The 25,884-nt window shown below is 45.4% G+C and overlaps 1 protein-coding gene across 5 annotated transcripts; it reads right to left on the bottom strand.

Moving 5' to 3' along the window:
* Window positions 1-4: 4 nt before the first annotated feature.
* LOC147610700 (uncharacterized) lies at window positions 5-25,884 on the bottom strand. 5 transcript variants are annotated; one of them, XM_086785379.1, is made up of 6 exons: window positions 24,734-25,554; window positions 24,365-24,499; window positions 2,480-2,645; window positions 2,268-2,383; window positions 2,044-2,160; window positions 5-1,933 (listed from the first exon to the last, which is right to left on the bottom strand). In XM_086785379.1, the coding sequence occupies exons 2-6, from the start codon at window positions 24,383-24,385 to the stop codon at window positions 521-523; spliced, it is 1,833 nt and encodes a 610-aa protein (XP_086641505.1). In that variant the 5' UTR covers window positions 24,386-24,499; window positions 24,734-25,554; the 3' UTR covers window positions 5-520. The 5 variants fall into 5 exon arrangements, with proteins under 5 accessions (XP_086641505.1, XP_086641504.1, XP_086641506.1 ...); XM_086785378.1 differs by lacking the exons at window positions 24,365-24,499; window positions 24,734-25,554 and adding an exon at window positions 25,587-25,884; XM_086785380.1 differs by having other exon boundaries at window positions 24,365-25,554.

Genomic DNA, 25,884 nt, shown 5'->3' with positions numbered 1-25,884 from the left:
TCCATATTGATGTCCTTTGATGATTACCATGGATCTTATTAAAGAGAAAATTGGTGCTTGTTTAGAACATAGCACGTCAAAATTTAACCAGTCGTATGTTTTTTCTAATCACGGAATTTCCTAGGAAATTGTGTTTTCTATGTGATACTATGTTACATTCTTGCTTGTCACGGATTGACATCCTTTTTGGTGGATATATGTGTATACAAGGGATAGACAATGTCCCTTAGGTTATACACTGAGCCCTTCACACTTGCACTGTTATACACAAATGTTAAGGGAGTCTCCCAATGATACTCCTAGATTAAACCTTTGGATTCTGTATGTAGGCATGTGATTATCCTAAGCCCTGGCATTGGCTTTTCACTCATTTAATCATCATAATCTGTATCTTTACTAACACAATCCCTGGTCCTTTACACTTGCACAGCAGTGTCATTGTCTTCAATCTCTCTTCGTCAGGGTTACACTATTGCCTTGCAAGAGAGAAGTTTCAGGCCTTCCAATGTAGTCAAGTCTATTAGCTGTGCTGACTTAGAACCGCAATTAGTGATCCATCTGCAGCTGTTTCCAATGAGGAGAAAACGAGGTTGACATGGTCAAGAGCGTCCATCTCTTCGTCCAAGCTCGAAGTCTCCGGCAGCTCCAACATTATTCTCAACCCCATCTTCTGCAACATCTCTTCTTCTGGCGGGTCAGCTGGATGTGGATCGGTAGATAGTAAATCAGTAGTATTAACACTTCTACCATAGCATCCATAAGCCCCATCTTCCTGTAATTGATCTAGTTTATCCATGAAAGGGTTGCTAAGCATTATCCTCTCAGAATCTGCATTGTCCTCTGCTTTGGATTCAATGGAGTGAAAGCTAGTGCTACTGCTGCTAGAATCACCAAAAGGCATTGAACTGAGAAAATCATCATAACCATCATTATCGAGCTCGTTTATGTACTCATTTGGTAAGCTGTCACCGTTCTCAAGTGTGGGCTCAATGGAATGCAGTTCTGGTATGCTTTCGGTGCTTTCCAAGTGATGATAGTCAAAATCATTGGAAATATAACCGGCAGGTTGATCACGGTTGTGAAAGCAATTATCAACCAAGAATTGATCTGCAATGGCTGATTTGCTATCCTCCTGTTTAAGTAGTGGTGGTGTCTTACTTTCTTCTCCTCTTTCTTTTTGAATAAATGATACACCTGAAACCATAGAGAATCCAGAGAGCTGCATGCTTTTTGCTGTATCCCAGTCAGCCAATATCCTTTGATGATCGCCTTCATATGGTATTGAATGTGCCATACCATCCCCTGGCTTTATTGTGGTGGAATGCCAACGATGTGCTCTAATGGAACCATGTTGTGTGTAACCATCTATACCATGATAACCAATTGTTTCCAAGGAACTATCTGCTGGACTCCCATCTTGTACATAGCCATCTAAACCATGATAATTAATTGCGTCCGAGGAACCATCTGCTGGACCCTTACCCTGTGCATAGCCATCTGTAACATGATAATTAACCCGTTCCAAGGCACCATCTACTGGTCCCTCATCTTGTGCACAGCCATCTATGCCATGGTGATTAATAGCTTCCGAGGCACCATCTGCTGGACCAGCATCTTGTGCATGGTCATGTATGCCATCATAATTAATCGCTTCTGAGGCAACATCTGCTGGACCCTCATCTTGTGCATACCCATCTATATCATGATAATGAATCGCTTCCAAGACACCATCTGCACGACCATCATCTTGTGCATAGCCACCTATACCATGACCAATAATCGTTTCTGAGGCACTATATGCTGGACCCTCATCCAGTGCATAGCCACCATTTATATCATGATAAGTAATTGCACCATATGCTGCACCTTCATTTTTTGACACAATACCATCATGTAAAGGAGACTGCAGAACTACTCCAGATGATGAAATAAACTGGAAGAGAAACATGCACAATCCATGTGAGATCCATGCAGATTCTCTAAGCCTTATTAGAAGTATATATTGATTTTCCTAACCCTGAACACATCCTGGGTTTGGCTTACTTTTATAAGCTCTTGTGGTGATAAATCAAGATCAGAATCCTCTGATCTTGGAAACCGAGCCCAAAAAAGGATCAATCTGGTTTTCAAAGCTGCCATGAATGAGGATCTCTGCCGCTGCTGCAAACATGCTACCAAGTAGCCACATTAACAATGGGAAATAGGGAACCCTAATAATTCTGACCTTATTATAGTAGACAAGGGAAATTCTGCTCCATGCAGCTTACCTTCAGAGACTTGCCTTGTGCTAAAATCAGTCTATTTACTAAGAAAAGCCATGTGCAAACGCTTGCCACGATAATTAAGAGCACACCAATGCCCATTGTGACTCCAAGAACGACTCCTATCAAAAAAGGAACGTGTTTTCATATGTTAGTGATGAAACTTATAACCATCCAACTGATTGATGAGTTAGCATATGATGATAATGATAATTTACCAGGTCTCATGAGTAGCCACCTGCGGATGAGCCAGCCATGGTTAGCAATGACAACGGTGGAGATGGCTAGAAGCGGCACCGACATAGCAGTGCTGCAGTCATTGAAGCACCCAAAGTTTCCCATGTCGTTGGCAATGATGGTGATGCGGGCAATGTTTCCCACTTGCTGCACCAGAAAATTTTATTCAAAAATGAGAGAAGGCGGCCTCCCATGCTCTTTCATGGTACATACAATGGGTGGCTTTGGACAAGGGGAGGGAGGGGAGAAGAAGGGGAAGGGGGCAAGAAAAGAAAGAGAGAGAAACAGAAAGGAAAGAAAGAAAGTGATAATAACATACCAAAAGTAAAACAATACCTCCATAAAATATATTGATACATGGGAAAAAAAACTGAAAAATGGAAATAAAACTAGCTACCTATGGGTAGTAAGTAGTACAAGTAACCATGTGGCTAATACAAGGCGCTAATGTGTATAAGGAATGCATGCCTCATCCAATAGCCTGGACCATCACACTCTTGCCATCCCTCTTCTAGTCCTTCCTCTCTGTCCAGAAACGCCTCTCTGCAAACCCCTGGTATGAAACACCCTCCTCCACCTCACCTCCAATCTCCTCGTTGGAGTGAGACTACTAGTACTGTGGAAATGCTAACAAAGAGAGATGTGCAGCGAAAAAACTTGCAAACACAATCACACAAGTAGACCTAACCTAATCCTAGTGTTATACATAGTGAAAGAATGTACAACTAAAGATTTTGTTGAACCCAGCCCAAGTTGCAAAATGAACTCTACTAACGCTAGCTGCCAGATCCTTCTCCTCATTTCTTCCAACCGCCTATATTCTTGTGTGTTGAAGAGCTCTTGTGCCTATGTGCTAGGGTTATCAGAACAGAAAGAGAAGAGCCAACTGGAACTCAAACCCACAGCACTTTGTCTTGTATTATGCACAAAGAAAATGTTTACAATTAAATTTTCAAGTACAGAATGTGACTAAAAAATGTTGACCACAGATATCACATAGAAAGATTAATGAGGCATTGATCCACACAATGGATGTGTGATGGACCAACGCTCACTAGAATGGTGTACCCTTGGATGTGTTACGCTCGGGGGGGGGGTGGGGGGGGGGGGGGGGCGGGCGTTGGGTGGTGAGCCTGAGCCTACAGACCTGAATTCGAGGTACAGGTCTGTAGGCTCAGGCTCAACTTGTGTGTCTCAGTCTCATGTGGATATCTTGGGTGGATTATGCCGTAAGAAACCAGGTTTTCATCACAGGAATCTTTTATGGTTGGTATCAGAGCACACTACGCTGACACAAGGCACGTAGGTGAAGCACAGCGCAAGGTTTCCGTAAGGTTCTTCATTGCTTTCATTAGGGTTTTGTGCAAATAGCAGGTATTCCTGTGAACAGCTTTTGCTAGGGTTTTGATTCATGCTCCAAGGGTGCAGTTTGATACTTGTACATACTACAGAAAAGGTAGAATTTGATTTTTGATGAGGTCGCTTCATGAAGGGTGTGGTTCATAGAGGGAGGAAAGGAGAAAGAAACAAAGAAACAAGTTTATATTAAACATCTACAAAAGGCCAAACTGGCCTATAAGACCGAAGTGTTACAATGTTTCCATGATATATCTCATCCTAGATAGTACAAAAATGAAATGAACTGAATGTAAAAGGGTAAAAGATGGGTACAACAATAGAGCTAAGTGATAAACGAGCTAATGTACAGAGCTCCTTAGGGTGCACCGTGGTCCATGTAGAACATCGGCCATGGGGCAATCAAGGGCAACTGCCAAGAGGCTGCCTAGGTCAACTGAGTCAGATGGCGAGTGGAAGTAGTCTGGTGCTGCCGTAGGATGTCCTGGATCTGGATCTGTAGACCAGATGTCTCCCGTGTGACTCCTCTGGTCTGTCTCAGCAGGATGGCTCTGTTGGGTGCATCAGTGGTGCTCCTCTCCCCTCCATCTCTAAAGAAGCTAGTGATAGTTGCCTGTCAGGAAAGGGGTAGCGCCTAAGGCTTGGTTCTCTGGAGAGGACCCTCCGGTGCTTTCCCATCTCAAGTAGAGAGAGATGGGTATTGAGGTTTTCTGCTTTCTTTTTCCAAGATTTTTTTTGGGCATAGGACTGGTCATATGCAAGGCTGTATGAACAGGCTGTGTATATATTTGGTGGGCACATGGTGTGTATGTTTGGCTGCAAGTATGTTTGTTTGTATCATTATGTTTTGTTTGTGGGTTTTCGTCGCACAGAGGTTTCCCACCGGTAATATAAGAATTACTATTAAAAAAAGCACGTTTCGCTGCAAGCGTTTGGCTATATGCGCAAAACTGCAAGCGCTCATGTGCTAGCTGTAGCCCTAATGAGTGCCATGCACTAGAACTAAACGTTGCCGGGACCCATCATCAACTTTCTTAAGGAGGTGAGCTCGTGGTTGACTCGAGGAAAGTCATTGCTGAAAAATTCAGCAACATGTTTGATACAGAAGACGAATATTTTTATAATGAAAAGGAAGAGCAAGAGACCTCTCTTGAGAGAAATGAATCTGAGGATATTCTTGCAGGAGAACAGGCTGCAGATGATGCACAATATGAGGATGTAACACAGCCAGAAGATATGCCTAGTAAAGAGGAAGATGATGCTCAGTTTAAAAATCGTTTGGCAAGTGTAATGAATGTGTTTATGCAGCTCACACAAAGTGAGAAGTTTGCTGAATTTATGAGATCCCGTTCTAAGCCTGAAAAGAAAAAGAAGAAAGTGCGTTCTAAGAACCCACTTCAGGGCAATAGTGGTGCCTTCCCAAAGGATCCATCTTTTGGACAGTTTCCGAACATGCAACATACTTTTGGTGCTAACTCACAGAGTTCCGCAGAGGTATAAGGGGCTGAATATGGAAACGCTGAAGCCTCAGATCAAGAACTGCTACAGAGAACAATCAGGGGGTGGGAGGGATGGCACAAGATAACCTAAAAGGATAGGCAAAAGGGAACCTAGAGAGCTCCAAGATCAGCGCTGGGAAAGCAAGCCCAAACAGGCCAAAAAACGCAGCCTGTTTGGGACAGCTATGTTGCTGTCCAGTCCTGAAAAAAAACACCTGAGAACCCCTGGAAGGTGCCACCAAGGACAGGTAGGCTGTCCAGAAAAACACCCTTGTCAGGTTGCCAAGAAGCTGCAAACTGACGCCCTGAAGAGAGGAAACTACAGCCCACTGAATGGGTATCAATCAGCCCTTGAAGAAACGCAAGCTTCAACGCATGAATACAAAAACGCAGATCTGTCCATGGGCGGAAAAACGCAGATATGAAGAGGTAGAGGAGGGAGCATCCAACGCTGAAAATCACCAGCGCTCTGATACCATGATAGAATGTGCAGCGGAAGAAGGTGTTGGGGTAAAGGCACTATGCCCACCCTTATAGTGTGTACAAGCCCATAAGTTATAGTACATAGTACACTTAGTACTTTTAATGTACTAAGTGCACACTGTGTACTAGTGCAATATACATGTGTGATAGGGGAGTCACACACTCATTCCCATGAGTTGACTTATCCCCACAACTCTCTCTCACTCTCTCCCTTGTTCTCTCTGTGTATGTCTCCCACATGAACTCTAACCTAACCCTAATTCTCTCTCCCATTCAACTGGTATCAGAGCAGTGATGGCGGAGCTTCTTTCGAGTTGCTTGTGAATAGGCGAAGGCGGCGGCAACTTTGAAACCGGTGGCACTTCTCATAGGGGAGCTCTGTTCTTTTGTTGGGCGCTTGAGATTGAGAAAAGATTGCAAAGAAGAACAAGCCCGTCCTCTCTGTTTGCTCGAGCAAAGAAAGCCCAAGACTCCCTTTCGTCTGTGTATACTCTGGAAAGGCCAAGCCCCCCGCGTCCTTCTCACGAGAGCGTGAAATTTCAGTGCATTCACAAATAATCCCACACCTGTAAACCACAAGGCAGCGTGAGCAGCTTGCAACAGGCGCCTGGCCACAAGGCGAAGTGCAGGCAGGCTTGCTCGTGAGCGTGGAGTTCCGGTGCAGGCAATGCGTAAGAGCTCCGTCGGTCGATAGCATAGAAAGCTGGGGTAGCAAGGAGGCCAGCGCATTCAACCGGTGGTCGCGCAGATCATCTCGCGGAATCAGGCCCTGCTCCTGGCCAAGGACGCCTCGTCCGCCTTCGCCTTACAGGACCTGACCGCCAACGCCGCCCGCCCGAATCCCCAAGATGCCTTCCACTACGGCATGATCAATGTGTCTGAAACCGTCATGGTGCAGGGCGCATCAGCTGGTATTAACGGCAAGCAGCGTTACGCGGCCAACAGCGTGTCATACGTGAACCCGGATACGCCCCTGAAGCTGGCGGACTATTTCAATCCGGGTGGGCAGCAACAGAATCAGCATCAACATCAGCAAGAAGCGCCCTCCCCCCCCCCTTTTCTGCATCAGATTTTTGCAACAGCATCATCAGAAATTCAGCCTGCAAATCAGAGAAAAATCAGAAAATTACCTGAGGTACTTGTTTCAATTTTTTGGAATTTGCGTGTCCAATTTGCAATTGAGCAGGTGCAGGTGCCAAATTGCTCAAATTTTGAGCGAAATTGGCAAAATTGGGTGACATTGGTCACAATCAGGATCAATTTGCAAAAAATTGGATGTCGAAATTTGGGGCTTTTGATGTATTTGTGCAATTAAGCATTCATACATGCTGTATGATGTGAGAAATCGCACATTCGGGCAAAATTGCAGCAAATTGCAGTGCAAATCAAGGGGCTTTTGTGCCGATTTGATTGATTTGCATGCAGGCAATCGCATTTGATGCTGTGGATAATGTGTTGATGCCTTACAAGCACTCAATGTGCCTGTAAATCAAGGGGCTTTCATGTATTGGATGTATATGTGGCTAGGGGGAAGCATCGCGAAGACTTTGGATGCCTTCATGTGCGTCAATGTACCATGTATGATCAGCAATTGATCTTAAATCAAGGGGCTTTTCAAGATTTTATGCTTGTTAAGCTTGGCAAAACAGCAGGCAAGACTTTTATGCCTTGAATCCTCAGAAATCAGCCTGCAGTCAAGGGGCTTTTGCCCAATTTCTGTTCGGGACTGTTGTATGCAGTGTTCGGGACTGTAAAAGTCTAATTTTCACTCATTTGGACAGCCAGGAGAGCATTTATTGCTACTGTACCTGCTGGTACAGATTTGGCACAGCTTTGTGCAAGTTTTGGCATGGCTGTACACTGATTTGAGTGAGGAAAAGGTTCAATTTCAGCTGCTGTACTTGCCGGTACAGGTTTGGTACATCACAGGTGAGCACTTGGTACTGTTGTACAGTACTTTGGAAGGGCAACATAGCACATTTAAGGTGCTGTCCAAAATCTGCAGCAACCAGATTTTGTTGATTTCATCACATAAAGTGGGAGAAAAGTTGCATTTGTGCTTCCGTAGTGGGAGATAAAGCTTGGGAGAACAACTGTGAGCACTTTGTGTGCTTTTGGTGCAGTGTTTGCACATTTTGTAGGGAGTCAGGCATTGACAGGTTGCATATTGCTATGGCAACCACAGGTGAGAGCTCTTCATTGCTTCACATCAAGCAGCTTGAAGGCTCACATAACTATGATATTTGGCAAACCCAGTGCTACAATGTGTTGCTCCAGAAGAAGCAGCACAAGCCTATCAAAGAAAGGGGTGTAAAGCCCGCTTCTCTTACTGCTGAAGAGTGGGAAGATATAGATGAGCTTGCAAGATCTATTATCATGTTGTCTGTGTCAGACTCTTTACTTTTCAGCATTCGTGAAGAGAAGACAGCTTGGGGAATGTGGCAGAGATTGCAGGACTTGTATATCTCCATATGTGAAACTCAATGCAATGTCCGGCCTAGTAGCAACCATGGCATACATAAGACTGCCACAAGCTGAAGCATATGGAACCTTGGCCATATCAACCCTGCCACTATCTGACTGTGGGCTGTCCATAGCACTGAGTTTCACATATGGAGGCAAAGGAGTACTAGTCTTCTTCCCCCCATCCATATTGAACCTCTGCAAAACTTTGCCAATGTATTCCTTCTGAGACAAATACAACACATGCTGATTTCTGTCCCGAAGTATCCGCATACCCAAAATGTGATTTGCATCACCCAAATCCTTCATATCAAAGGTTTGATGTAGCCTCTGCTTCAAGGCATCACGAGATTTCCCGGCAATCAACATATCATCAACATACAAGATGAGGATCAATAGACTGCCATCCAAAGCTTTCTTGGTGTATAAGCAGTGATCTATGTCACTTCTCCTGAATTTCTGGGATTTCATGAATGTATCAAATTTATGATACCATTCCCTTGGTGCCTGTTTGAGCCCATAAAGACTCTTTTTCAGCTTGCATACAAGCTTCTCCTTTCCACTCACTGCATAACCCTCTGGCTGTTGCATATATATCTCCTCATGGAGATCACCGTGAAGAAAAGCAGTCTTCACATCCATCTGAATCAAGTCCAGATCATCATGCGCAACCAAAGCTAACACAGCTCTAAGTGTGGTCATTTTGACCACTGGAGAGAAGATCTCCTCAAAGTCCACACCATATTCCTGCTTGAAGCCCTTAGCCACTAACCTGGCTTTGTATCTTGGCTTTGCATCTGGTGCAACTTTGAGTCTGTAAACCCACTTGCATGGCAAAACCTTCTTGCCTGCAGGCAAATGCACCAACTTCCATGTTCCATTTTTGTGCAGAGAATCCATCTCTGACTTCATGGCACGCTCCCAAAGAGCCTTGTCTGCCCTCTGTAAAGCCTCTTTATAACATGAGGGCTCCCCACAGTCAGTGAGCATCAAGTAGTCAACCCCTGGAACAAACCTGTCAGGGGCTCTGGAGGGTCCTGTGGACCTCCGTACCCAATGACCATCATTTGCAGGTTGCTGTCCAGCCTGCATATCACCCATTGGTGGCTCTTGTTCCATGCCATAAGGCTGAAAAATCATGCCCGGTATCTCCTCTAACTGTGGCATATCCATAGGGATATCTTCTGCCATCTCTGGCTGTCCATTTGGACCATTTTCAGCACCATTTAAGGGCTGGTTTTCCTGCTGTAATGGCTGATTTACAGCCCTTGGTCGTTGTCCATGATGTCCATCATCATCAAAGATGACTCTGCCAGGCTCCTGTTGCCTTGCAGGCTCCTTATACATGCATGTTTCATCAAAAATGACATCATTGCTGCGTATGATCTTTCTATTCACGGGATCCCAAAGTCTATACTCCGTTTCACCTTTGTCACCATATCCTAGGAATATGCATTTGTGAGACTTAGGATCAAGTTTGGTGCGCATTTCCCTGCGTATGTGCACGTACGCAACGCAACGCAACCAAACACTCTCAAGTGCTTGTATGACGGAGGCTTCCCTGTCCATACTTCCTCTGGCAGTTTCCCACCAAGCCTCGTGTTAGGTGACCTGTTTATAAGGTGAACGGCTGTCATAACAGCTTCAGCCCAAAAACCATGAGGTAATACAGCATGTGACAACATAGAACGGACCTTCTCCTGAATGGTCCTGTTCATCCTCTCTGCTGTCCCGTTTTGTGGAGGATCACAAGGAGTAGAGAGCTCCCTCTTGATGCCTTTAGCATCACAAAAGTCCTGAAACTGTTTGGACATATACTCTCCACCATTGTCGGAACACAAAGCCTTCAGTGTTTTGCCAGTTTGATTCTCAACAAGAGCAACAAACTTCTGAAACACTGAGAATGTATCACTCTTCAAACGAAGAGGATAAACCCACACCTTGCGTGTGGCATCATCAATAAAAGACACAAAGTATTTTGCCCCTCCCAAAGAAAGCTGAGGCATCTCACATACATCTGTATGCACAAGCTCTAACTGAGCATCTTTCTGTCCAAGAGCTTTCTTGTGGGGGCACTGTAGTTGCCTACCATATATACAATGCTCACAAAACTGAAAACTTGAAAACTTTAGAGAAGCGAGTAACCCAAACGAGACAATTGCTCCATTCCTTTGACACTCATGTGTCCCAACTGGCTATGCCACATAGAGATTTCCGGCAACTCGGTTGCGTTTACATTAGCATGGTGACAAACACCTGCATGCATAAAGTAAAGAGTGTCCACCTTAGAGCCTCTGGCAACAACCAGTGAGCCCTTACTAATCTTCCACTTTCCACGACCAAATGTGGTAACATAATCAGCATCATCAAGCTGTCCAGTAGAAAGCAGGTTCTTCTTGATCTCAGGCACATGCCTGACATCATGGAGCATAAGCTGTGAGCCATCTGAACACACAAGCCTCACATCACCTCTGCCAAGAATCTTGCATGCATGGTTATCACCCAAATAAACTACTCCTTCATTTCCGGCAGTATACCTGACAAACAAGTCTCTGCAACCTGTGACATGAAAGGAGGCACCTGAATCAATGATCCATGAGTGCATACCATGACCACCTGTAAGAAGTGAATGGGCATCAAGTGAAGATGTGAATAGGACCTCATCCTCACTGTCACCTGCATGTGACACATTGATTTCTTCAATCTTGACTCCACTTTTGCCCTTTGGCTTTACATCTTTGGCTTCATCTTTGTCTTTGTCTTTGCCTTTTCCCTTTTTCCTTTTGATCATTTTTCCATTTGTAGCATTGCTTTTTGATGTGTCCCTTCTTGCCACAATAATGGCATTCCAAATCCTTTTTGGAGCGGGACTTGCTCCTTCCCCGTTCTTGGCTTTTACCCCTTTGCTGGGATCTCCCACGTGCATTCATTGCATTGGACTTTCCAACAGAGTTGTTTTTCTTGTTCATCTCTTCTTGAAGAAGAGCACCCTCAACATCTGCATATGACAGCATAGCATTCGAATTGCTAGTGGCTGTCCTGAATGTATCCCAACTCTCTGGGAAAGTGCATAAGAGAAAAGTGGCTTTGAACTCATCGTCCATTGCCAACTTTTGATTTATAACTTGGCTGACAATACCATTAAACTCATTTAGATGGGCTGCCATAGACGCCCCTTCCTTCATCTGAAGACCTATGAGTTTCTTCAACCAATACACTTTGCTTGAGGCACTTTGTTGGGCATACAAGTCCTGCAATCTCTGCCACAGCATGTGTTGTATTTGTCTCAGAAGGAATACATTGGCAAAGTTTTGCAAAGGTTCAATATGGATGGGGGGAAGAAGACTAGTACTCCTTTGCCTCCATATGTGAAACTCAGTGCTATGGACAGCCCACAGTCAGATAGTGGGAGGGCTGATATGGCCAAGGTTCCGTATGCTTCAGCTTGTGGCAGTCTCATGTATGCCATGGTTGCTACTAGGCCGGACATTGCATTTGCAGTGGGAGTGGTTTCTAGATACATGGCCAACCCTGGCAAGAAGCATTGGGAAGCAGTGAAAGGTGTCATGAGATACCTGAAAGGCACACAGGATATGTGCATTTGCTTTGGCAAACAGGATGCATTAGTGCATGGTTACACGGATTCGGATTATGCCGGTCATCCAGATAATCGGAAGTCTACTACCGGTTATGTGTTTACATTCATAGGAGGTGCTGTGTCATGGATATCCAGGATGCAGAAGTGCACTGCCTTATCTACTACAGAGGCCGAGTATATTGCAGCCACAGAGGCTTGAAAGGAGGCATTATGGCTATCTCGGTTAGTGGTTGATTTGGGCTATACACGGGATATTCCATTGTTGCATTGTGACAGTCAGAGTGCCATCCAGTTGGCAAAAAACCCTGTCTTTCATGCAAAGACGAAGCATGCGGATGTGCAGTATCACTTCATCAGAGAGGTGATAGAGAACAAGCAAATTCAGCTTGTTAAAATTCATACGGATGACAACCCGGCTGATCTGTTGACAAAGAGTTTGCCTCCGGAGCGGTTTGCTCATTGCAGACACTTGATGGGCATTGGATGAGGCCAGTTTCAGCCTTGATATGGCCTTGTATATTATCATGTACATGCTGATTTTTCTTTTCCTTTACTTAAGGGCACTTTGCCTTTAAGTGGGAGGTTGTTGGGGTAAAGGCACTATGCCCACCCTTATAGTGTGTACAAGCCCATAAGTTATAGTACATAGTACACTTAGTACTTTTAATGTACTAAGTGCACTATGTGTACTAGTGCAATATACATGTGTGATAGGAGAGTCACACACTCATTCCCATGAGTTGACTTATCCCCACAACTCTCTCTCACTCTCTCCCTTGTTCTCTCTGTGTATGTCTCCCACATGAACTCTAACCTAACCCTAATTCTCTCTCCCATTCAGAAGGGAAAGCGGAAACATAGGAGAGAGAGTGAGAGAGAGAGATGGAGAGGAAACACAGCTGAGAACCTGCTCTCAATATTATCACCAAAAGGAATACATGTCTCGAGCAAGAGGGGAGAACCTCGTATGTGAGGGATTGCAGCTACACAAGCTAGGCATGCCAGCTATATATACTACTACATGTAGGCAGCCGACTGGAGCAAAAGAACCTCCATGACTGGAGCCTAAAATAGGACACCAAATAGGAAGCCAGCAAGTAGGGGATGATGTCTAACAAGCACACCATGCTCTCTCTCTCTCTTTCTCTTGGCAAACGAGTGGCTGTAGGCAGCGTTGGACAGAGCAGTGCATGCTTTTCTCCACGCACAAGGGGAACTCCATGCGGCTGCTAGACAAAACAGTACACGCTTTTCTCCATGTGCAAGGGGGGTCGCAGCGGAACTGAATTCGCTCTATCTTTCTCCCCATTATGGTACTGGTTGGAGCTAGACAAATCTGCATTGCATTCTTGTATACCCTGCGCATATAGGTTGCATACTGAGCCTCTAGCAGTAGATCTCCATCCATCACACCCCCCCACTAGCTCAGTAATTTCATACTTTATTTCATGTTCATTTTGTCCTTTTTTTTTTCAAGAAACATCCAGAAGACATTGACAGTTGTACATTGATTTGTCTCATAGGTCGAGTTCGGCCTCTAGTAGATGTTAATACAGCTTTCTTTCTTTCTCTCTCTCTCGTGAAAAACGGGCAAAAGGGCTGGTCAGGTAGATGTAGCACAGGTACGTGCTCTTCTCCTGGGAGGACTAGCAGGCTGGTCGAGCTGCAGATGGTTGTAGGGAGGTGCAAGACTGCAGGTCCCTGTCTTTCTCTTTCTTCGCCAGCAGGTCGGGTGAAACTCGCAAGTGCCCGGGGGACTAGAGCCTTTGACACACTTGTTGATACCATCAATGCATATTAAAAAATTTAAACATAAAAGCTAGACAAAACATCCACAAATGCTGAAAATGGAGGTTGCACATGTGACACTGCATAGAGGCCAGAATGGACCGACTCCCCCCCTTGGAGTATTTTATTACCCAAGGAGAATAATATCATGTACAAGCTTTGAGGGCCTTACTCTCCCCACGGGAGATGCCAGATTATCCATATACAAATGCCATAACACAACCCAACATGAGACTACCAAGTCGAAACACAGACTGTAGAAATGTCAAACCAACAATATAATCCATATACCTCCGTGTGGGTACTGATTCTTTCCCTAAAACCACGGATCTTCATGCAATAGAGCTGATACAGCAAGTACAACTCTCCATTCAACCGGTGTACAAGAAGTTCAGTGGCCGGTACAACCATAGTTGTTTCTCGTACCGGTACGAATGGGTTCGTACGGTACGGTTCATACCGTACGGTACGAGTTTTTTTTTTCCCAGAAAAATTTATTTTTCCTTGAAAAAAAAAATTTCCAAATGCTTAAAAAAAATATAGAAACCCTGCTTTACGAAGATCCCAAATGCTCGCAATACTTCGCAACTTTTGTGTCCACTCAGTATTCCATATGGGGTTGTTGAGAGACCTAAAAAATCTGGCGAGGTAGACTGGTAGTGTACACTTGATTGGTAGGATGAGAGAATCTTGCTACATCACTTGGGGATCCCTGGTATAGGTAGGCTAGACAATTAGATTCTCAAGTTATGTACGAGGGAGAAGATTTGAACATGGCCATTTTGATCTAGAGAGGAGTCCCTAAACTTATCACCCTAGATGCGCTCCTTGTATTTGTGCAAGGACGGTCCCTTAGTCATAAACGCTACACTAGGAGACCTTTGGTATTGCATTACCCATCCACGTTCTTTGTTGGAGACAATCGGGAGATCCAACCGGAAGAGACACATATCCATGTTCTGGTTCCTCAAGCATTGTAGACTCCTCTCCTCCCAACCTTCCCTCACATTCAAGCTTGAAGCTCCATAGGTTGTAAGTGTAAAAAATAAAAACAATATTTTATCGTACGGTATCCGAAAATTTCATATCGTACCAAACATTTCCATACGGTATCGTATTTTCGTACCGTGACAACCATGGGTACAACAAGTACAGTGATTGATACAAGTACAACAAGTATAGCAAGTACAAATGCTGGTACAACAGGTACAATGGCTTGTACATGTACGATGGCTGGTACAAGCAAATACAAGTACAAAGACTAGTACAACCAATACAATGACTGGTACAACAAGTACAATGGCTAGAAATCATAATAAATGATTAAATACCCTTGCCTTCAGTATTTCTTCGCAATGGAAGCCTCCAAAACAGTCCCCAACAACCGTTATTCTTCATGGGCAGCCTTCAAGAGAGAGAGAGAGAGTAGCCATCATTAGGGCAGCCTGTAACGGTGGTAGAGGCTAGTGTGTAGCAAGAGAGCCTCCATTAATGAAGAGAGAGGGCTCCAATTTATAGATTTGGGCCTCCCATGAGCTAAAATGGCAAGAGAAGGCTACAATGACAAGTGGAGAGCCACACAATAGCTGAAGTGACAAGTGTGAGGCCACTTATTTCACTTTGATCCACTTTCTCACAAGTGTCCCAGGCCACTTGTCTCACTTTGGTCCACTTTCTTGCCACATGTCCCAATCTAAGAGATGGGTCCTTCCATAAACTTTATCTCTAAAAATATCCCAACTAGTAGACATTCGATCAGACACTTTGCTAACTCTTGGTATCTGCTTGATTCAAGATGTAATGATGCAAACAAAATTTCCATCGAAGTCGGGCGTCGGGCCAAAAATAGCAACTCTCCTAAATTTTAGGAGTGTGGTCCTTTGTATTCCAGGATAATCCTCCATTCCCAAAGCTTGTACTTTCCAAAGATTTAGACATCCTAGAGTCCACAGACCCCTTTCATATTAGGAAATATCCAGGCTGGTGATACCCTCCCCAGCTTCTTAAAAGTTGTCCGCAACTTAAAGCTTGAAGCCATATATCCAAGATATAATCATGTCCCATCAAGTAGGCGAGACGAGACAGTCTCAAAAATCCAATATAACTGAAGAATCCATGTCCCAAATAAATGGGCAAGAATTCCATGGAAGATATGCTAGACACAGGCACAAGAGCCAATCGTGTCTCAATCACTAATATCAATGAGATAATCATATGCCAATGAAAATCACCAACCACGTGCTAAGACACTTAAATAAGTGCCATGCACAAGAAACTAGTGCCTCTCACAGAAACATGTGCTATGCACACAAATTGGTGCCATTCTAAATCACAAACCATGGTGATAGAAAAGCTGGTTCTCCATAGTTAATATCATAGGTATACCCTGTTTCTCCTAGTTTATAGGCATTTCGGCCAAATGAAAAACCATAGATATAGTCCATAAGATCCATGTCACTGTGTAATCCAGTAACAAACAAGCTCAAGACACACAAACATATGCCAATTCACATGACCCTTGGCGTACACATAAGTCCCCTGCCAACCAAGTATCATGTCCACTTTACCACTTGCACTCCGTGTTGGTACTTTGACCACACACCTTGGATGAGAGGTGGGCTCAAGTAACAAGATAAAACAATCACTCGCAGGCATAGATAGCCTGGTGTTCCATAAGCATTTGAAACTCGCGAGTGTCCAGGGGACTAGGACCTTTGACACACTTGTTGATACCATCAATGCATATTAAAACATTTAAACATAAAAACTAGACAAAACATACACAAATGCTGAAAATGGAGCTTGCACATGTGACACCGCATAGAGGCCAGAATGGGCCAACCCCCCCCCCCCCCCCCCCCTCCTCTCCATTCACCCCCCCCTCCTCTCCATTCAACCGGTACAAGTACAATGGCTGGTACAACCGGTACAGTGGTTGGTACAGTAGGTATAGTGGATGGTACAACTGGCACAATGGCTGGTATAGCAAGTTCAGTGGCTGGTATAACAAGTACAGCAAGTACAAATGCTAGTACAACATGTACAATGGTTGGTACAACAAGTACAGTGGCTAGTACAAGCAAGTACAGCCATAGTGACAGGGGGACGGAGGGACGCCCACGTGGGACGTGGGAACGCCGTCCCGAGCAGAGAGACCTGCACACCGGGTTGGGGACGGCCAAGGGGACGGGACGGAGGGGACGTGACTAGGGGACGGGCGTTCCCCCCCTGTGGGAACGGGGGGACGTTGTCTGCAGGGGACGGGGACAGCTGCAACAACTAAATCTTCAGGCTTTTTTTTTTAAATAAATGGCTAACTCTTCTACTCAAGCCTTCCAAGACTTGAGTTCCTCTCCACGATCTCCCTCTCCTACTCAAGCTTTCCTCTCCACTATCTCCCTCTCCTACTCCACGGTCCATCACCTTCCTCTCCACCCTCTCCTACTCACTACACCGTCCCCACCCCCCGTCCCCGTCCCCGTCCCCGTTCCTGTCCCCCGTCCCCGTCCCTTGGTAACTATGAGTACAGCAAGTACAAGGATTGGTACAACCAATACAATGGCTAGTACAGCAAGTACAAGGGCTGGTACAAGTATAATGGCTAGAAATCATAATAAATGATTAAATACCCTTGCCTTCAGTATTTCTTCGTGATGGAAGCCTCCACAACAGTCCCAAACGACCGGTATTCTTCATGGGCAGCCTAAGAAGAAAGAAAGAAAGAAAGATATATTAACGTCTGCAAAAGGCCAAAATTGGCCTATGAGACAAACATGTAGTACAATGATGTTCCTTCAGTCATCAAGAGGAAAATGTGGAGTGAGAATAAAATGTACAAGTATGACAACACGACCATAGGGGACTCAATGGTGGTGTACAAACAAGAGGGTGGATGGAGTACTAGGGCTACTAATGCATCTCTATATGCTGAAGGGGTGATACAAGTATGATATGTTATCTACTCCTAACTCCATCCAATCCCATAGTCCGGGAACAATATGTCATACATCCGATCTGAGGATGCCGTAAATGTCTGGAACATGCGTCCTGGATCAGAGCGAAAATGTGCCAGCTGCTCCTCGACCTCTTGCTGGTGTCGAGACCGGATGGCCGCAACCTCTCTGTGATGTAGCCGTGGTGTCTGGTAGCCGGCTAGTCTAGGTCGTCACCTAGCTCGAATCTCCTCCGCTCGTTGCTGAGATGTCACTCCCAATGTATGTGGCTGGGCTACTGGTGCCAATCTCTGGAAGAAGTCAGTCAACTGGGAGTGTCTTCCTCCGCTATGATGTGCGGGTGTCTGAAGTAAGATCTCCTTGTGTCTCTGTAGTGCTAGTAGTAGTCTGCCTAGCTGTCTCTGGTCCGATCTCTCCCAGATCTGTCTAAGTGATGTGGTCCCTCTAAAAACCTCAGGATAGCATGCCTTGATCTCCTGCAAAGCACCACACTCGCAAACAAAATGCTCCTCTGTCTCTACCCCATCTGGCATAATCTGCAAATGCGCTCTGCTCGAGGAATGCGTGCTGCTCTCCCAGTCTCGATCTCTAGTTGGTGTGATGAGACCCTTAGTCGCCCAATGGCTACTCTGGCTCCATGTGATAAGTGGACCTCCAAGTATCGTGGTCGCTGGATGAAGCCATCTGTGGAGGTGCTCAAGAAGTGGTCTCTGTAGTAGAGCATCTTCGTCGGGAGTGGCTGACTGGGAGATAGCCAAGTCTCCTGTATGTGGCCCTACCAAATGTCATGTCTCATGACTCTATTCCTCTCTCTCTCAGAGAGAGAGAGTAGCCATCATAAGGGCAGCCTGTAACGGTGATAGAGGCTAGTGTGTAGCAAGCGAGCCTCCATTAATGAAGAGAGAGGACTCCAATTTATAGATTTGGGCCTCCCATGAGCTAAAATGGCAAGAGAAGGCTACAATGAGAAGTGGAGAGCCACACAATAGCTGAAGTGACAAGTGTGAGGCCACTTGTCTCACTTTGATCCACTTTCTCACAAGTGTCAGGCTACTTGTCTCACTTTGGTCCACTTTCTTGCCACATGTCCCAATCTAAGAGATGGGTCCTTCCATAAACTTTATCTCTAAAAATATCCCAACTGGTAGACATTCTGTCATAGGCACTTTGCCAACTCTTGGCATCTGCTCAATTCAAGAAGTAATGACGTGAACAGAATTTCCATCAGAGTCGGGCCAAAAATAGCAACAGTGTGGTCCTTTGTATTCGAGGATAATCCCCCATTCCCAAAGCTTGTACTTTCCAAACATTTAGACATCTTGGAGTCCACCAAGCCCCTTTCATACTGGGAAATGTCCAGGCTAGTGACATCGAGCTCAAGGATGCACACAGCCGGGACTGCTTTAAGGCTGTCTATGGGCTGTTTTGGTTGGCTGCAAGTACAGGTCACTTGGATGTGTTTCTTGGCATGGGAGTGATGCAAGCTTGCATGCTTGCATACTCATGGAGCAGATTGTTTTCTTCTTGCTGGAAAGGAACAGAGGGACCTACAGTTGTGGGCATATTTATGTTTCCAGATGTTTCATGAGGGAACAGGTAACTAGATGTATGCCGTTGTTGGCACTGTTTTTGAATGGTGCTGTGAATGGTTCTGTATGGAACAGGACAAAGGTTTTAAGGGGAAACAAGCCTAAGGGTTTCATGTGGAAACAGGTCGTAGGTTTCTCGAGGAAACATGTTTTTGATTTGGCTAGGAGATAGGTCACATGCAGGCAGACGGTACAGGAATGGACACATGTTTGGTACAGCCTTGTTGCTGATTGGACAGGGATTCAAGAATCCATGATTGAGATGGATAGTACCCTTGGAAGGCAGAGAGGGTTGGTACAAGTGTGTCGGCTGTATAGTATGCTATGCTATGATGCGAGTTCTCTTTTGGGAAACACTTTGGAGTCTTTGTTGTGATGCAGGAGCACTGGATGTGTCAGGGTGTGATGTTGTTCATAGGGTGAGAGGCTATGGATGGTTGTGGCACCCTTGACTGAGGGAGAAAGCTTCTGTGTGCAGGGCTCATGTGAAAGAGACTTTTGATGTGAACAATAGTTGGACTTGTTTGTGCATGCCGAGTGGACAAGAAGCCACGAGATGCAGGGTCTTTGTAGGCTTCAGGAGTTCTACTATGACGGCTGAGTTTCCAGCCTTATTGTAATCAAAGCTCTTATAATCAATTAAAGAAATACCGCAAGGGGCACCACTACGTTTTGGAGCCAATTAGTGTTCGTGAACTGTTTGCAGGAGCACTCTAGCTCCCCCTATTTGTTCTCCTTTTCTAGGTCTTCAAAGATGTTGAAGTGTTTTGTGTGCAAGTTTGTTTTTGCACTACCCTTTGGTTTCATCTGAAGACCAAGGCCGGTTTACACTCGCTGTTTGTCTTGGGATGATTGTAAGAACCGAGAAATCCACAACGCTTGTGTACATTTTCTGGTATGGGCCACTTACCAATGGCCTCAATCTTCTCCGGATCCATGGAGATTTCATCCTCAGAGATGACATGTCCAAAAAAGAAATTTTGACCATGAAAAACTCCGTCTTTCGAGGGTAAAGCTACAAATTATGGGCATCAATCAACCGCAAGGCCATCTCCACGTGCTTCTCATGCTCATCTTTAGTCTTGCTAAAGACCAAGATATCATCCAAGAAGGCAATAATGAATATCCCAAGGAAAGGCTGGAAGATCCGGGACATCATCCTACTGAAGGTGGCCAAGGCATTCATTAACCCAAATGGCATCAAAAGAAACTCGAACAGACCGAACGAAGTCCGAAAAGGCGTCTTTTGAATATCATTCGGATGTATGTGAACCTGATGGTATCCGGATATCAGATCCAACTTGCTAAACCACTTCGCCTCTGCGAGCTGATCCAACAAGTCATCACAGAGAGAGAAGAACTACTAAGACAAGGTACACCTGATTGGGTCCCAAATACCCACTGAATGGCCCCCACTAAGGACTGGTGTATTTGCTTTATTGAATGATGAGAAAAAGACTGATTTCTATAGGTCCACCTTGGCTGTAAATCTGCAGCCTGTAGTACCTGACTGTTGACCTTCTACTTCACCATTTGCTTAGGCTTCCCTTGGCTATCCTGGCCCTTCAATACCTTCAGCACCTCGTGAATATGAGATGGTGAAAACCCCTCGCTAGCCCATGCTTTTATACCTCTCTATATGCTGGTTGGTAGACTGAACAGGGGTCAGCCTGTTTATTAATGCTCCACGACCTGTTTATTCAGCATTAAATAGGCATCTTTTCACATGAGGCCACCCAAGTGCTGGCCGCCTTGCTGTGCTGGCCCTTCATGGGCTAGCCAACTGGCTGCCCAGGCTTGGTAAAGCTGCCCACCTGGCTGCCCAGGCCTTCTAGCCTCTAGGCCTGGCCGACAGCCTGCCCATGCCAACTAGGGGCTGGCCGACTGGGCCCTTGCCTCCTAGAGGCTGGCCGACTAGGCCTACGCCATATAAGGGCTGGCCAACAATGCTAAGGGCTTTGTGGGCCAATGTCATGGCCATGGGCTGCCCTAGGTAGCCAAGTGTGGGGCAGCATGGGTAAACCCTTGCCCCTACACTCTATGCAATTCTACATGCAACTATATGCTCATTAGGTGCATTCATAGTCACAAGGGACGGGGGACGGGGACGGGAATGGGACGGGGGACGGCCATATGTAGGGAACGGGGATGGGAGTAGGAACGGCACTTTAAAATTACTTTGTCAGTACCACCCACTCGCCTATATACGGGCAAAGCTTGCATGCCCATGGCTGTGCACCACCTCCATGAGGGGATGGGGTGTGATTGACCTCATCCCACCATGTCCATCCCGTCGTCCTTCTACGGGTAGTTGGCACTTGAAGAGCCACTACCACAAGGAGGATACCATGGATGATGGATGCCTCCTTGTCACTTGATAGCTTGAGAGAGAGAGAGAGAGGGAGTGAGGCTTGAGCCTTGAAAGTTGAGGGAGAACTTGAGAAGTTGAGTGTGAGGGTGGGTGGGTGTGTGTGTGTGTGTGTGAAGCATGAGAGAGTGTGTGTGTGAGGGAGAGAGTGTCTTGAGAGGCTACAGCTTGCTTGTGTGAGAGCTTGAAACTTGAGACCTTGGCCCTTGAGGCTTGCCGCTTGAGGGAGAGTGTGTGTGTGTGTGTGTGTGTGTGTGTGTGAAGCTAAAGCTTGAAGTGTGAGAGCCAAGACAGACACTTGAGCTCCCAAATCCCAGATAGCCTCATACAAGATTCTGAGATATGCAACAAGATTAAGGAGATTTGGGAGGGTCTAGCTTCGGACACAGGCCTTAGAGAGATTAGCAGTTTGTCGCAGGAGGCCAAAGTAGACTGGCTAGCTTCAGAGAGCAGGAAAGGAGATCCATTGGAGCCTTGCCTCCCTGCAACGGCTTCAGGAGAGGAACCTGGATAGCCTGTGGATTGAGGCCCAGTTGGCTACAGCCCGTACAAAGCTTAGCTCCATTGAGGAGAGGGGGTGGAGTACAAGTACCATGCTAGAACTTCCTTTTGGACCTCAATAGGAGACACAGTCACCGGAGATTTCTTCGAGATTTCAGGCCCACAAAGGCAGAGGAATGGCATCAACAGATTGCAAGGTGCATGCATCTACAAAAAAGGATCCATTTGAGATTGTGTATGGTAAATTGGTGTTGCCACCTATCCTTCCAAGGAAGGATGAGATATTTGCACCTGATGTGTATGTCAGACACTTGGATGTTGCCCTTGCACAGGTGCGAACAGCCATTAAAAGATCTCAAGACAAGCATAAGAGTGTTGCTAACAAGCATAGAAGGCAACTAGACATCAAAGAGAATGATTGGGTATTCCTGAAATTTGAGAAAGCTAGACTTTGGTAGAGGCTTGAAAGAGGAGTCATATCCTTAGTTGTCTAAATGAGAAAGCTAGACTTCAGTAGAGGCCCGGCAAAGAGGGGTCATATCCAAATATTATGGGCCTTTCCATGTGATCAAGTAGATCAATGAACCGGCTTTCACGCTTGCATTGCTTGGTCGTTTGGTGCATACACAATGCTTTTCATGTGAGTATCCTATGTAAGTTTATGGGGCTAGAACCCAGTGAGCCCATCATTAAAGATCCACCAAAACTAGATGACCTTGAGCAAATCTTGCAACCATAACAAATTGTGTTTCACAAGGAGCGAGCTTGTAGGTGGCAAGTTATCCACATGTTACCTTGTCAAGTTCAAGAACTATGTCCCCATTGATGTTAGGTGGGTAGATGAGGAGTACTTTAAGGATTATCCCTAGCTTCTCCCTCCATATTTAGAGGCTTTTTAGTTGAGGACAGTTGTTTAGAAGCTGGGGGGGATTTAGCCATCCAAATGATCCATCCTTGCTTTGAGCCTTGTGCTGCTCTGGACTAGCGCTTGTTTGGGATTAGTGGATCCTTACCTGGATCCTAGACAATACGGCTTTCCGATGGGCCTAAGTGACCTTTTTCCATGCCCAAAAATGCCTGCATATTTTACTAACTTCATAAACAGAGATTATTCATGCCAATGGTGCATTGCATGCATGTGTGCATGCTTGGAAACTATTTCGCGTATTGTTTTATATGCCTTCTTGGTTTGTGTGTTTAGTTTTGCCTGTGAACCATGCGCATGAAATTGTTTGTTGACGTGTTTGCGTGGCATGTGAACAAGTGGTAAGTATTTTCTAAACCTTTCTTTTTAAATTATAAAGGTTTATAACCTTACAAGTTCACACTCCATTAAAAACCGGGGTGCCCAACTACAATGCCCAAGGCCGAACCCATGTCCACACTCTTATCTCTTTTGCTAGTGGTGTACCTCTTTTTGGGAGCCACGCTTCACCCACCTTAATTAAAAGCAAGTTGCCAACATGTCACCTAATTCGTGGACCCCTCATGCCCAAAAGATGTCCCGCCTATGGGTGCATGTCCTCGGCATTTCGGGGGGCCTATTTGGGCTGTCAAGTTTTCTCCAATCTGAGCCAATTTATGCCTTGAACATGCTTATATTGAGAATCGTGTCCACATGGCAATCACGTCATTGTGCTAGGACTAGTACACATGCAGAGACAGACTACACAACACATCACCACGCGACACATGCCAATTATTGCTCACCGCCGTGGTTTGATATGACATCAGCTCTCTAGAACGCTTGAATGGACATCAGGCGGCTGCTAATCCGGGTTGTACGTCTCACATCAATTCTAGCCAAGATTTGCATGTTGAATTCTTGAAGGACCAAAGCACAGAAGTATAACAAAAGTCGTTCTTTAATCGTGCTCCGGGAAGAAACACCCAGCCACTCACTCAAGGATGACAGAAGGAAGCAACTCGCCCTTGCTATTCCCTTACCTGCCAACTTCCCACGTTTCCAAGGGCCATTTGTAAAAAATTTATAAGAGTATATCTTTATGGGGGGTTTTGATTGGAGTGCATATATGGGGGGTTTTGGTTAGTTGTAGTGTCCAGAAGCGTGGGGTTCTTTTAATATGTAATGAAACATGTTCTCTAGTGATTTTTCTTTTTTTAATGCCTCTAATCTGTTTTAAAAAAAACATCTCTCAATTTAGAAAGAGGAAGACAAAAATAAAACCATACATATTTTTTTATTTGTGATGACAAAAATTGCTATGGATTCAAAATTTAGAGAAACATACAAGAAGCTCTCAAGACCTTATCTGCTTTGATTTGCATAGAGACATGTCCTCAACTTTGCCAATACAGGCATCTCCTCAAGGCGGCAAGTTGGGGAGAGAATTGCATGGAGATCGTGCAGGATTTGCACCCACATGTATCGACACATATATGCTGAATCAAACGGGTAAACTCATCAAATTTTGGCCAAGCCCACAGAAATTCCCCAGGCTTCCATGAATAAGCAAGGTGGTAGGGTGGTGGCAGGTTGCTAGGCAATAGGTCGCTCAGAGAGAACACTAGACATCATCACACAGAACAAGATGTAGCCACAGACATAATCGACAGAATAGAGAGAGAGAGAGAGAGAGAGAGATGAATGACTGGATGAGAGAGAGAAAATCCCACCTTCATGGTATTAAACTTCCTCTCCCACCTTCTCCTCCGCCTTCGTCAAGCTCTCCCTCTTCAACGTCCTCACCGGCTCCCCCAAGGCCAAATCCTCCATAACTGCTAAGTGCATGTCTCTATGATGGGTTGCAATGTAGACAGAAATCGCACCTGTGTTTTCAATTTTGGCCCCACGCGGTCACAGGCTGAGCGTAATATACAGGCGCTCGGAGGCTGCTCCTTAATTTGCAGTCAACAGCGGAAGAGGAGTGATTGATTTACTCTAGGCTTGGCAAACAAGCGATCAATTTTGCAGTCACCAAGAGGAGCCATGGATTGGTACGACCTTTTGACGTGGACGCGACGTAGGTAGCCGTTCAACTGTCTCATTAAGGTTTTAGAAAACATTTGTTTTCGAATATTTTCGCTAAAAAGTTGAATATCCTCACACCACCTAATTAGTCGTTTTTTATTTTTTACTCATTGTAGGGCTCTATTAATGTAGATCTGGGTGTAAATGGGTACATCACCGTACATGGAAAGGCCTAGACGCCTGAAGGTCGCCCACCCTGTACATAGCCATTTTTGGAAAGAAATGGAACACAAATCATGGAGGAATGGAGAAGTGTACAAGCTTGTTACTTTGTGCGGTTTTTGGCTGAATGGAACTTGGTCTGGCTCAATCAAAGGCTGGTTTCTCTCTCTCCTTCACCCTTGCTTAATCCCGTTAATTAAAGCGTTGCTGCACTAATCTTCATATTTCTGCCTAGGCTCGGATGTTCCCAACTGTCTGCCTAACATGAGCTCTTAAGAGGGAAAAAATGAAGAATAATAAGGATAGGGGATGGAAAGAGGAATTATGGGAGCTTACCGGGCTGACGGGAGCAGCAGACCTGTATTGCAAGGTGGCAAGCGCGTTGTTGCAGTCCGGGATGGAGGCACGGAATCTGATGGCCTGGGTCACCAGCTCCAGCGTCGCATTGGGTGGAACTATCTCTGACACGGGCTTCCAGTCGGTGGCATTCTCCTGCCGGGTGGAGACGGTAACGGCCATAGCGCCCGCGATCCTCATGGACACCCACCCGGTGTCCACCCCCACCGTCATCGACAGCTGCAGCGTCTCCCCGTACGCTGCATGTGCACACATACATTGTTATTGTATATATGAA

This window comes from Cibotium barometz, chromosome 48 (assembly GCF_041138505.1).
Source record: "Cibotium barometz isolate CiBa-2024 chromosome 48, ASM4113850v1, whole genome shotgun sequence".
Taxonomy (NCBI): domain Eukaryota; kingdom Viridiplantae; phylum Streptophyta; class Polypodiopsida; order Cyatheales; family Cibotiaceae; genus Cibotium; species Cibotium barometz.
This window is presented reverse-complemented; position numbering and strand designations above follow the sequence as displayed.